Source organism: Mustela nivalis (assembly GCF_964662115.1).
Source record: "Mustela nivalis genome assembly, chromosome: 7".
Taxonomy (NCBI): Eukaryota; Metazoa; Chordata; class Mammalia; order Carnivora; family Mustelidae; genus Mustela; species Mustela nivalis.
Window position 1 is genome coordinate 8,816,475 of NC_139026.1, and position 13,813 is coordinate 8,830,287.

At 54.8% G+C, this 13,813-nt stretch overlaps 1 protein-coding gene across 2 annotated transcripts; it reads right to left on the reverse strand.

Annotated features, from left to right (window-relative positions):
• Window positions 1-8,008: 8,008 nt before the first annotated feature.
• Window positions 8,009-12,584, reverse strand: LOC309869288 (DNA dC->dU-editing enzyme APOBEC-3G-like). Of its 2 annotated transcripts, none has more exons than XM_082740100.1 (5): window positions 12,184-12,584; window positions 10,725-10,863; window positions 9,090-9,369; window positions 8,540-8,655; window positions 8,009-8,259 (listed from the first exon to the last, which is right to left on the reverse strand). In XM_082740100.1, the coding sequence occupies exons 1-5, from the start codon at window positions 12,210-12,212 to the stop codon at window positions 8,248-8,250; spliced, it is 576 nt and encodes a 191-aa protein (XP_082596226.1). In that variant the 5' UTR covers window positions 12,213-12,584; the 3' UTR covers window positions 8,009-8,247. The 2 variants fall into 2 exon arrangements, with proteins under 2 accessions (XP_082596226.1, XP_082596227.1); XM_082740101.1 differs by having other exon boundaries at window positions 8,009-8,256; window positions 12,184-12,448.
• Between the last annotated feature and the right edge of the window lie 1,229 nt (window positions 12,585-13,813).

A 13,813-nucleotide genomic window follows, 5' to 3' on the forward strand; every position in this document is an offset into this window, starting at 1 on the left:
AGGGAGGGCTCAGGTGTGCTTTGAGCTCCTAATTCTGCAGTGGGTCCCCTGCCTAAGGTCCTTCAGCCTTCATCTGACAGAGAGGGACAGATGGAGAGGGAAGCCACGGGAGAAGAAGGCACAGCTTTAGTTTCTCTGCCTCTTCCCGGGACACTAATCCTCTCATGGGGTCCCACCTTCATGGTAGGATCTAACCCTAATCACCCCAAAGACACCCCTGCTCCAAATACCACCACACTGCGGTGTAGGGCTTCAACATAGGAATTTAGGGGACCCACACCTTCAGCCCATAACAGCTGTGACTGATGGGATTCCTTTCGTTGGCTCAGGGACAGGATGGCTGACCTTGTCACACTGCCCCATGAGGGGTGAGTGTTGGCTTATACCGGGAGCTGAATCTCCAGGCTGTGTGGCTGCATTTCTGGAGATCGGAGGTCATGTTCCCTGCTAGGTCAGGGGAGGCCCAGAATGTTACTGATGGTAGCTGGGCCAGGGCTGCCCCTAGGGGGATGGGGATTTCCTGGTGGGAATAAAAGAAGCAAAGCCCTGCTGGCTGGGAAGTAGATGCAGAGCGGGTGCAAATTAGAGGAGCTGTCCCTGGAGCTGGTATCTCAGGTGGAGACTGTGGGCGTCCACACCCTCTGGCCTGAGGATAATCCTGACAAAGGAGTGATAGGCACCGGGTCCCTCCTGCTGCCTCCCCAGCCTGGGCTCTTTGGCTGGGCAGGTTCCCTTGGCTGTTACTTTACCCTTTATTATAAGGCCCAGCCTTGAAAAGGGGCATTTCCACGCTGTCATGGACGTACTTCCCCTTGGGTACTGTCCCGCCTCTGCTAGAAAGAGAGAGAGCAAAAGAGGGAGAGAAATTTGGGGAAACATAGACATCTTTGTGGCCGTGAGGTCCTATCCATTAACATGGTATATACCTCAATTTATATAGGTCTTCTTTTTATGTTTTCAGTGATTCTTGCACTTTTTCATAAAGGTGTCACATATTTTGTTAGGTTCACGTCTAGTAAACCTTTTTTTTTTTTTTTTTAAGATTTTATTTATTTATTTGACAGAGAGAGATCTCAGGTAGGCAGAGAGAGAGAGAGAGGAGGAAGCAGGCTCCCTGCGAGCAGAAACCCAGATGGGGGGCTCGATCCCAGGACCCTGGGATCATGATCTGAGCCGAAGGCAGAGGCTTCAACCCACTGAGCCACCCTGGTCCCCTCCAGTAAACCTTTTGGGAGCTATTGTAACCTTCATCTCCCTTCATACTTTTTATTTTTGCTGTTGCTAGTATCTGGGAACACTCTTAATTTTCCTATACTGAAGTTGTATTTACCTACCTCACTGAGAACTTGCTTACTATTTCTAGTAGTTTCTGTTCTTTTGCAATCCCGAGAGCCCTTGTGCTTTATTGTGGCTCCTGGGACATTGACTTGGACAACAGCACAGTGTTGAACAGTGCCAATCATAAGGGGGACTCTTCTATTCTTCCATTTTAAGGGAAATTCTTCTAAGAGGGAAATAGAACATTTTAAGTCCCAGGGCACCTGAGTGGCTCAGTCAGTTAAGTGTCTGCCTTCAGCTCAGGTCACGATCCCTGGGTGCTCTGACTGAGTTCTGCATCAGGCTCTAGGGAGTCTTCCTCTCTCTCTGTCCCCCCACCCCACTCTTTCTCTCTCTCTCTCTCTCAAATAAAAATAAATAAAATCATCAAAAAGAAAAGAAAATGGTAACCCCCATGTTCTTTATCTTTTCTTTTTAATAATTTTTTTTTAGTATAGTTGAAGTCCTATACTCTTTAAATCTTTTTTGGTTTGAGTATTTGTTTACTACCAGTTTAATTATGATTTTTGCATCTATGTTTATAAATAAATATTGTTATTATTTAAATTTATATGTACTATATGTAATATACATATAAAATCACAAGCACAGTACGAAGGTGCGTACGCGAGTTGTCTTTCCGCAATGCCGGCTTTATTCACTCATAAAGCAAGGTTAACGTAATTGTAAAGCAAGTTCAGGATTCAAAACTCAATGGCATTTCATATGCATTTAACTTGACTCCATATGTGTCACACCAAGCAAAGCACAAGACAAGGTTACACAACACACAAGATACAAGGGTTAAGAAGTTAATGAACCAAACTCGAAGCCGGTCTGCGGGAACACAGTTGAGATGAGGTCTCCATCCAGTCCAGGTCAGCTCTTGGCACTTGCTGCTTACTATGGTTAAGCAGTGGAGGATCTGTGTTACGTTCAGAGATCGATTGGGCAGAGACTTTGGCCATAGTTGCCTTTTTGATGCAGCCAGTTGTAGAAGGATCTGCATCTGAAGAGATGGACAGTTCATGACAGTTCGTTTTAAAACTCCTTTGGAGTTTAATCAGCCTTTGCCCTTTGGTCTGTTGGTTATCGGTGCTGGGTGCTGTCAACCTGTGCTGGTTTCGGGGATATTTGTTCTTATCTGCAGTGCCTTTGGCTGCCTACATCACTGCTTGACATGAGTCACGGCTTGACCCAAGCGACTTCATCTTGCTCTCTACAGAGCTGTCTTGCTCTATATTCCCAGAGGTGGGATTGCTAGATCATATGGAACGCACAAGGACTTCTTACGGGACTCTGACTTTATGCCATTGTAGGGGCAGGTTAAGCAGTGTCGGTAAGGTGTTCTCTTCACGTCTGGTGTGTAGCAGACATGAAGCCCATGGGACCAGCACTTTGGGATGGGACGGTGGATGTAGAGTGTGAGAGAGCAAAGACAAACTAGAACCTAAAGGATGAGCTGTAGAGCTCGAGAGGATGGGCAGAAACCCATTTCCTTGTTCTTGGTCCTGACTTTAGTGGTCTGGGTGTCCTGTGGGGTCCTGTTAAAAACAAACCTCCACTGAGTAAATTTGAAGATCTAATTGGCTTCATTAAATGCTTCATCCCCCCTAGCAAGTAGAGATGCTCTGAGGCATTGTACCACTGAGGGTTTTCACAGGTAGAGTATCGAACAAGGAAGTTGGTAGCAAAACAAAAAAAGGGTTGTTTCAGGCCCGGACATCTTCTTTTTGTGGGGGAGGGCTTTTATCAAGCGGGTGACTTGATAAAAGTAGGGCTTTTATCAAGCAGATGACTTCACTAGTGTTGATTACAAAATTTCAGATTGACTGTTAAGAGGTCACATTTTTAGGATGGATTGAGCCTGCAATGGAATCGTGGCTTCTTGTCATGGGGAGCAACCGACTCTATTTTGTGCTTGTTTTTTGTTTCTTAACACTTCCTTTGCCACAGAGCTAGCAAACTCGCCTCGCTCCAGGGTGGGAGAACCCCAAGAAGGATGCGGGGACGTTTGTTACAGCTGTGGTTTCACACTAAAGAGGTGAGTCAATTCAGCACCTCAACACAGGAGCCTGTTAGGAAAGCCTGCTTCTTCAGAGCGTCCCACTCCATTGGCCAGACTAACCACTCTCGTGGCCGACCCTTATCTAACACTACTGTAAGGAGAATTAGGGTAAATGTAGTTCAGCCTGGCCAAGTCCATGCATCAGAGCTGCTGCAGGGAGGCAGAACCCTGAGAATGCATTTGGGATTACCTGGAACCTACAGAATTGACAATTCAACAATATAGAGCCTTCTGAGCCATGAACATGGTATAGCTTTCCTTTTTTTTTTTTTTTTTTTTAACGTCTTCTTTGCTTTTTATTAGTAACGTTTTGTAGCTTTCAGTGTATGGATCTAAGACACTTTCGCAAGATGATGTTTAGTGTTGTTTTCAGAGACAGATTTCTATTAATAATAGCAAACCCTCCTATCATGTTTATCATAGGTCCGGTACTCTTCATAATACATGTAGATATAAATATAAAGAAATTCATTTAAGCCTCACAAACACCTAGGTGAAAGTTCTCTTATTATTCCAATTTATATGCCTATAATTTGGCTAAGGAACTTGCCAGATGTCATAATCCAGTAAGTGGTAGGGGCAGGATTGGAACTCAGGCAGCTGGCTTCCAGAATCTCTCCTCCCGCCACTACTCTATACTGCTGGGTAACAGCTGCTGGTGTTCACACAATGGCACAGAAAATCAAGACTGATGCTCTGTGAATGTAAGACTTGAATCTTCAAATCTGTTGAACTAGTTCTATGCATTAATTTTATAACACAGCAAGATCTCTCTCCCTCAATCGCTGTGGTGGCAGGGAGGGACATCTTCATCTCTATCTTACATTATTCTAAATTTCTGAAGATTTACAGATTTTTTTTCGAATGAGGCTGTGAAACATTATCAGTGAGCAGGGAAGCCACTAGAAGGCTGGTAGAGCCCCCTATTAGCAAAATAAAGAGAAGGAAAAAGGTGGATAGGATTTCCCTTGAAAAGAATCTAAAGCAAAGACCTCACATTTAACTCCTCCCTGGTAGTCAGGGAGTATACAGAAGGATCAACACCAGAGCCCCTATCTGATTGGAAAATATCAAAGAGACTAACTGAATGCGTCCATGAGGGGTATTCTGGGGAAGGAGGAGAGCTCTGGCGAAGCTCAGCTTGGATGGCTTCAGTTCCTCTTACACCCCTTACTTTATGGCCTCCTGAGCTCTGTCACAGTCTCCTGCCTGCAGCCAGGGCCCATGACAACAGAGCTGATAAAGGAAGTGTCTTGTGCTCATTGAATGGAATATTCTGCAGCTGGGAGAACTGAAGATCTACAACCACGAGAAACAGATCACCCCTCAAGGGTTGGGCGGCATGGGCAGGAGGCACGGAAGAAGAGAATTTCTTCTTACTCAACCCATTACAAGATGCTTGGGTGTTTTACTAGATGCCAACCCTATTAAATTTTTTTTTCAAAATATATACAAGGATGGGTTCCTAATGAGTTTTCTTGTGGTGGTAAGTAATACACCCCATGACGATTTTAAGGAGTCCTCTTTTTAGGGTCCCCAACTGAAAGGCAACCAGAGTTGCGGAGCCAAGGATAGAATGGGCAGTGGGATGCGACAGAGCCTCCATCCATGGTGTCCATAGGTGCATGCTTTTTCCCAAGATGGACTGAGCTGGGCATCTGAGGGCAAGTGGGCTGTGGCTGTCACTCCAGTAGCACCTGGACATCAGTGTGAGGGAGCAAAGGACGCTGTTTCCTCCTTTAAAAGAGCAAGGATGCAAAGACGTACTCCGAATTCTAATGAGGAGCCCAGAAAGACACCCGGACAAAGGGACACAGTAGGGCATCATCTGTCTACAGTGAGCCAGGGATGTAGCTCAGGGTCCAAGTTGGCATCTCAAAGAAGGGCTTTTTCAGGCCACGGTCATGCAAGGTGACTCATGCCAGGACATCTTGGAGAGGAAAGTCCCAGAGGGTCAAAGACAAAACTAAAGGCCTTAGTTCATGCTGGATCTAAGAGAGATAAAGAAAAGTCATGTCTAATAGTCAGAGGGGAGGCCTCAAGGGAAGGAGAGAGGCCACCATGACGGGCAAGAGGAGAAACTGGAGTGGGAGAGAAGAACCAGGGTCAGAGAGGAAGATAAAACACTCCGGGCAAATGGAGAGAAGCAACGGATCCACGAGAAAAAAGATGGAAGGAGGCAGGGAGAGAGGGAGGGAGATACAGAGGAAGGCAGGGAGGGCCACAGGAACAAGTGACTGACCAGGGACCGTGAGCTCAGCTGACGTGAGCACAGGGACTAGAAAGAGGCAGCTGAGCCTGGGGGGAAGGAAAACCGACAGAAAGGAGCATCTCCCCCAAAGGGAGGAAGGGCCACTGAGTGGACAAATGGGAAGGAGCAGGGGGATGGGCCCAAGTCGTCCCGTCCCTGGACCCTTCCTGCACCGTGGGGCAGGCCAGGCCGGGGCTCGGGGGTCTCCCTCGAGTGCCTGAGTCCTCCCGGCATCCTGTGAGCTCTGTGGTGGGAGAGGAGACAGGTACCTTCCCTGCAGGGAGCAGAAGCCGCCCTGCCACACAAACCCCCTGTCTGCGTCCTCGCCCCCACAGGGACTCTGTAATTCTCTCCAGGGTCACCTACCCCAGGACCCTGCCCTCACACTCACCACAGGCCAGAATCCTCCCCCTGGGGGCTGGCTGGGCACTCCCCAGCATCCCTGCGTGACCGCTGAGCCCCGAAAGACAAACCCCACCGTGCCACCCCCCTCGCCGGGTCCCAGCCCCTGTCCGTCTGCGGGGATGACCCGAGTAGGGTCCTGGCTGCAAAGTCCTCAGGCACGGGTGTCTGTGCTCAAGTTAGGAACGTAGGCCTTCAGGGCACATTCGGAACCAGGATCTGGGAAATGGCCCATGGGACCCGGCATCCCCTGTGTGCTCCCAGCTACCCCAGAATGTTCTCCAAGCACGTGTGCCCTATTTCCACATGGCGAGATTCCCGCCCACAGGGAAGGCAAGTCTGGCTCAGTCCTTCCCTGTGTCCCCCAGCCACTGAACAGGACCCAGGAGCCCCGCCTCAGGGACCCACCACAGCGGGGACCCGGGGATTTAAGGCCGGGCCAGGCAGCGTCCTGCCCTCAAGGAGATCGCGGTCTGAGGCAGACAGGGGAGGACCCGGGGCCCCACTTCTCCATCCCGCTGACCCCCTCTATCCATGGCTTTTCTCTGTTGGAGTTGGGGACACGGTCACCCTGAGAACCAGGGGCTGCCTCCTGCCTTCCTCAGGCCCCCTAAGTGTGATGACTGTCCCCAGGGCCCCCACCTCAGGTCACTGATCTTCTGTCCACGTGGCCACTGGGCTTCTTCCCTGCCCATGGCCTCTGACCCCACGGGTCCCAACCCAAACCCCTTCTCTGTTAGGGGACAGCTTAGGTGGCCAACATAGGACTGTCTAACAGGGTGACGCTGCTTACCCCATGTGGAAGGTGGCCTTCCTCCACGGTGATGTGAGCTCAGTGTCACAGGGATTTTGTTTCAGAAGAGAGGCCAGGACCTGGTTTGGGGCTGATCTGCTCCCAGGCACAGGGGGGTCCTGCTCCTCCCCTACCAGGACCCCCAGATGCAGCAGGGCCAGGGGCGGAAGGGGGTCCCCAGGGCCTCTTCAGACTCCAGTGGGGGAGGGGCTCCAAGCAGCATGTCACAGGGACGTCTGTCCAAGTGGACAGAAGCGACAGCATCCAGTTCCTGGGGATTTCCTCTGGCCTTCTGCCCACAATGCCTGAGCATCGCTATCACTCAGCGCCGAGGCTTCCTTGAGAACACTGCACGCTGGGACCGACCTACCTGTGCTCCTGGGGCACTTGTGGGATCCAGTGAACCGGGGCTCCTCCCCGTGCAAAACATCGTGTGTCCTTTTGAATATCGATGCTGTACCCCCAGTATTTGAGGAGTGAGCATTCCTTTTATGACAGGTTTCAGACTTGGGGCAGCGAATATGACAGGCCGGGGGCAGAAAGGGGCCGGCAGATGCGGACACAGTCTGGGCTCCAGTGCAGGGCAGCGGACCCCGTGGGACAGAGGCCAACCCCGCTCCCAGGCCTGTGCCCGTCTTCCTCCCTGACTGTTGGCCCCTCCTCAGTCTGAGCTGGAATTCAGGGGTGACTGGTTTTCAGAACCTTACCGTGGGCAAAAAAGGGGGAAGACTGGGGGGGGGGGGCAGTTCAGCTGTCTTAGGTCTCTCTCTCAATTCTGGACATGGCCACTGGGTGGCCTCCCACAGCCCCAAACCTCAAGTGTGTGGGTTCCTCACCAATATTTAGACTCCTCCTTTCTATTCTTTCTTAGCGCAGCTGTCATTTCCAATCAGTGCCCCTCACAAGGATCGGTTGGCAGGGGGGAGGTTTCTGATTTCTAGAACCCTCCCAGGAAGTCAGGCTTAGCTGATTCTTCTCCCAACAGAGGGAGTTGGTGTGATCCCGCTGAAGGGCCCCCCACGAAGGGAGAGGTATCTGCCTGTGGCTCTCCGGACTCGGGACTCGTTTCCAGAGAAAACTTTTGGTAGAAGATCCTTGACATTGGCGTTCAGATCTCTGCATTTGAAATCAATTCGTCACTTCTCTATACGCGGAAAACTCTTCTGACAGCGATGACTGTGATCTTAACCCGTATATTTGAACTTAAGGTAGATTTTCCAGGACAAGTAAATCTACTCAGATTTTTTCTTTCAAGACGACTTCTTCTGGGCTCATGGCCTTTTGCTGGTTTCCGTGCCGTGGATCGATCTGGAGGGCGGTGGAGAGCAGCTCTGCATGGCTTGGGAGGAAGTGTTTTATTCTGCTGGTCACAGAGGCCTCCCCTGCGTGGTCTTTGGTGAGACTGAAGTCCATCGTTCAGGCTTCCTGCTGAGGGAGGAGACCGGGGACTTGCATGGCACAGGCGGGCAGTGAGACAGGTGGGCGGGGGCAACAGAGAAGGGGTCTGGCAGCCCCAGAGATGAGGAAGGGAGGGGGCCCCAGGGGATGAGGGAGCAGAGGAATCTCTCCAAGGGGGCAGGAGGGGTGGCATGGCCCCAGGAGGGAGCAGGTAACCCAGTGGAGGCTGTGAGAGGGGCAGGGAGAGGCCAGGCAGTGGAGCGGAGGGAGGAGGGCAGGGGAGGTGGCAGGGAGGGGGGAGGCACCTCACCTGGAGAATGCGATGCAGGGTCTCAGAGAATTTCTGACTCTCCTTGTAAAGACCCGGCCAGGGCTGGAAACTTCTTCCCTGGTGGAGCACGAAGGTGTCCCAGCAGTGCTCAAACTCTGCAGGGGGGCCGGGGAGGGACATGAGCCATGCTCCGGGGAGGGCTGGGCACCACCTCAAGTCTGAATCTCAATGACAGGCTGTGTCCCTCCTAGCTGCACCCCTGCTCTCTCCCCTCTGGGGGACTCCCTGAACCCACCAACCCCGGGACTCTGTCTTCAGGCTGGAACCTCAGCCAGCCTGGCCTCCCTTCTTCCTGCAAACCCCAGTCTCCCTGGCATGCCCACCCACCATTCCCCCCTGCCCTTCTGCACACACCTGTCCTGCGCTGACCTCTCTCTTCTCAGCGACCCTGCTGTCCTCTGCTGTCCAGGCACCTTAGCCTCCCCTCCACAGCCAGCACACAGGGACCACCCCAGGGACACTACTCTTGTCCTCCCACATAGCACCCTCCCCCCACCACCCCTGTGCCCTGCAGGAGGCCCACACTGACCCCTGGCGGTCATGATGGCGATGCTGGCCCCAGCCCTCTTCAGGATGCGCAGCCCCTGCTCATACTGTCCCACGCTGTAGATGCGGGAGGCATAGAGGATCAGGCTCACGTGGCTATTGTCCCCCAGAAACTCAGCCATACGCTGGGCACAATCAGCACAGGGGCTCCAGGAGAGAAAGCAGGTGACCCTGTACTGGTGTTCCGGGTCCAGGTTCCAGGACTGGATCTGCTCTAGCAGGAAGGACTCCGCATGGCGGGAGAGCGTGGGGTCCGGGTCACTCTGGGCGCACAAGAGGCAGGAAAGGCTTCTGTCATTGGTGGTGAACACGGGGGAGGGGGCACCAGGGAGAGGCAGGGAGGTCCTGGCCTCAGGCACAAGATGCAGGGGGAGCCCTTCTCAGCAGGAGCCGAATGGGATCTCCCTGCAGTGTTCCAGGCTCCAGGCTCCCCCCCACTGGCTGACAGGCCCACTAGGGCATGTTCCCAGGGTCCGGTGAGCAACGGAGCACCTTGCGTCTGCCTCTGTCGCTCGGGCTCTGCATCCTGCTCTACCTGCCGGGCCTTCTTCAGATTCTTGAGATTTCACTCATCATGGGATTTGCCTCAAGTTTGACTTTGAAAAGATTGCGTTACATTACGTTTCAGCTTGACCACGGAGTTTCTATGTTTGTGCCCAAGGAAGGGGCTTCAGGACCCTCACCTAGCGGGGCCGTGCAGACAGCAGCAGAAGAGCCCCCGGAAAGGGAAAGGGGGACCAGGGGAGCTCCGAGTTCCCTGGCCTGGTGCCCTGGCAGTGGAGGCTTCCTCCAGGCAGGGATCCAGCCCTGTCTTCACCCACCGCCACCGAACCCCACTCCCACCTTGGCACCAGCGCTCCTGCAAGCTTCTGCCCTGGCCCTCAGCCTGTGCTGAGCCCACGGGTGACACAGAAGGGCTCACTCTGCAGGGAGGAATGGGGAAGGGGCACCCAGCCGACAGGCGCCTGGGCATGGGGTGAAAGTCATTGTCGGGGCTCACAGAGCTGTGGAGATGGGTGCAACCTGTCCAGGGAGCGATTGCCAGCCCGGGACCCGGAGCAAGTCAGGTCAGCGGCGCAAACTCAAAGATCTGCGCAGAGTGGATGGGGACTTGGGGACCGAGGGGGGCTCCCTGGGCGATGCTGGAGTGGGGAGCAGTGCCCTGGGCAGGATCTCCAGCAGTGGGCAGGGGTCCTGCCAGGGCCCCTGCTGGTGAGCAAGGGGAGCGTCGAGAGCCAACGGATCTCAGGGTCTATGGCCGGCAGCCGCCCCAGGCAGGGGCCAGGGAAAAAGCTGACCCCTTGTCCAGAAGCTTTTTCGCCTGTCCTAACCCTTCCTCAGAGGCACAGCAGTTGGGGTGGGCGTGGAAGGAGGGTCATTCGAGACAAGAGGAGGTGGTGCCCGTCCCTGGGACAGTGTGACTGCTTTCTGACGTGTGGCTCCAAGTCAGAAACCACAGCAGAAACAGTCCCCACCTGACACTAGGCTGAGGGGGGGCCGTTGTGGGGACCGAAGGGGAAATATTGATGAGACCTGCTCAGGTCCAGCCAGAACGTTCTACCGCGAACGTCCCAGGATGGGGAGGCCGTGTGAGCTGGGGTCTGGCTGGACTGGTCACCTTATTGCTCAGGACGCCCTTGTCCTGGCCCGGAGGAATCCCGGATCCCGGACCGGGATGCTCGACCTCGTAGCACAGGTAGGTCCTGGACAGCCAGATTGCATTGTGGAAGTTGTCGATGAAGGTGTCCTCGTCCAACCTGTGGACAAAAGGTTTGGGGAGTGCCTGACGATGTTGGCACAGAATAGAGATTTTACATTAAAAGTGAAGCTACTCAGGGTGCTTGGGTGGCACAATGGGTTAAGCCTCTATCTTCGGCTCAAGTCATGATCCCAGGGTCCTGGGCTTGAGCCCCGCATCGGGCTCTCTGATCAGCAGGGAGCCTGCTTCCACCCCTCTCTGCCTGCCTCTTTGCCCACTTGTGATCTCTCTGTCAAATAAATAAATAAAATGATATTTTTTAAAAAACAGTGAAGATACTTGGGGCTGCCTGGGTGGCTCAGTGGGTTAAGCCTCTGCCTTTAGCTCAGGTCATGATCTCAGGGTCCTGGGATCAAGTCCCGCATTGGGCTCTCTGCTCAGTGGGGAGTCTGCTTCCTCCTCCCTCTCTCTCTCTCCCTCTCTGTGTACTTGTGATCTCTCTCTCTGTCAAATAAATAAAATCTTAAAAAAATAAAAACAGTGAAGATACTCAATCTTTAAACAACTCAACTGTTTCTTATGGGCTCCTTGTTTGCCATTTGCTGGTGCCCCATGCCCTTTCCCCCAGCACCCCACATTCTGGCCAGACCCACAGAGGATGGGCTTCCACTGGCATTGCTGGATCCACCCACACTCCCTCTGGGACACCTTCTGGGAGCTCCTGGGGGGCCTGCCCACTGCTCTGTCAGGGGACCCCCAGGAGTCGCCCAGAGCTCTCAAACCCTCTGCTGGGTCCTCTCCCTCTGCCCGTGGTAGGCTCTCATCCCATCTCCTGGCCTCGCCGTCCATCCTTGTCCCCAAGGAGCTACTCCCCTGCATGGAGGGACATCCCGGCCCTTTCCCCTTTGGTTCAAGGTTGGCCCACTCCGAGTGCGCACCAGGCCCACACATACAAGTGCAGGACCACTGCCAAAAAGTGGACCCAGGAGCCTCATCTTAAATAGCCGTGGGATTTTCCCTAAGGATGAAAATACCAAAGCCCTTTGCAGGCCCAAAATCTTAAAGCTGAAAGGGACCTCCTGGCCCTCTGCTCAGAGGGATCCCCTGACAGGAAGCATAGACTCCCAAAGGCATTGGAGGGAGCCAAGGATGGGGACCTTCAGGGACCATTCCCCAGGAGCCCAGGCGAGGCCGGTTGGACAAGCAGACTGGGCATCGGCAGACGGGGCTCGGTGGGCACGGCACGGGCCAGCAGGAACAGGCAAGGAAAAGCAGGGACCCCCAGGGCTCCAGGAGGAGACCTCGAGGGAGTGGCATGTCCCCATCGGGCATTCCCGAGGAGTAGCTCAGGAGCAGAGGGCATGCAAGGGGAGGTTACCTGTCCCAGGCCTCTGCGCCTGCATCCATGTCTCGGTCCCTTCACCACGTCTGGCTCTGTGTCTGCGGCTTCTCTGCCTCGTCACGCCTATGCCGTGCTCTCAGGGTGCTAGTGAAGGACCCAGGCGCCTTATAAGCCATCAGAGCTCCTGGAAGTGGCTGAGCTGGCATGACTGGGACACACCCCATCCTAGACTCGGGCTACTCATGCCACCCTCATGGGTGTTGAAATAGGAGGCACTTCTTGGCCAGCGGTCCCATCCCTAAGTCCTCAGGGTCAAGTTAGGTTTTGGTTTCTCTGCTCTGACAAAGGCCCTACCTGGAAGCCTCGAGGAGTGACCGAGGGCAGATGGGGTCCAGGGAGAGTCGGGTCCCTCTGGGCAGCAGGGCCCAGCATGGCAGGAAGTGAGAGGACAGGTGTCCGGGCCTGGAGGAAGGTCCTGGCCCAGGACACAGTGCCCCAGAGGGAAGGCTCCTGGGGAGCCCCACCCTGGGTCGCCCTCAGCAGCCAGCAGGGGCAGGGCCTGGCCCAGGCTCCCCTGGACCAGCTGGGGGAGACCCCTGCACACACTTGCACACAACAGGGGCGGGAGAGGGCAGGAGCATCTGGTCTGAGAGCCTCAGCAGAGCCTTCAGCCCTGCACCTGCCAAGGGAGGATGACAAACCCGGCTGAGCTGCCCTCAGGAGCCCAGCACCCAGTGGAGGATGGCAAACTGGCCGTGGGGCACTTGTACCCCGTTACCTGCAGGGGAAAGAGAGGCTCCCAGAGGGAATGGGACGTGGCCAGGACCGCACAAGTGTGGAAGGATGCAGCGCTGTTGGGGGGATAGAGACCTCCAAAAGGGCAGTTCTCTTGCTCTGGGGTTGCCCTCAGGACCACGAGGAATGAGGGGGAATTTGCATTCCCGCCCTGAGCAGGTCCCGGAGTCCCAGCTGGCCTTGCGTCCCCTTGGTCGGCCCCTCTGTCCCACCGAGTCCCCCATTCTGGCTTCCCCTAGAACCCACAGTCCTGGCCCAGGGCCGCCCCTCCCTGGGGGATGTGTCTGTCCTGGGGTTACCTGGGACAACTGGGGCCTGACTCACAGCCTCTGCCTGCACCGAGAGCCGCCGGGCTCGTCCCCCTCCCAGGCCGGATCTCATCCTGACGCTGGGAACCTCGACACCGTGTCCCCTCCTTCTCGGGCGGGCATCCCTGGTCCCGGAGAGATGGGAGGCTGCCCTCCCCGTACCTGCACTGAGGTTCCTCCCCTGTCCTCCATCCTCTAGACCCAGTCCCCTCTAGTCTTGATACGTTGCCCAGGGGGGGTGGTCTCCGGCACTCTCGCCCAGGACTCATACTTCCCAGGTCCTAGCCTCTGCACACAGCAGACCCGCACACCCAGCCGTCTCCGGCCCTCCTGACCTGGAGCCCTCATCCCTACCTGGACTGGTGCTGCAGAGGCCAGACGTGGGCCCCTGAGGATTTCCCCGAGCCAGTCCCTAGCTCTCACCTTCCGTGGTGGGGTGGATGGGGGGATGCGGCCCTGAGGAGACCAGGCTTTCCTCCAGGACCCCCCGAAGTCTCTCCCGGCCCTCACCCGCTGGGGTGATCTCTGATGGTTCCCGCACACACTAGGTTTCCTTGGAGGGA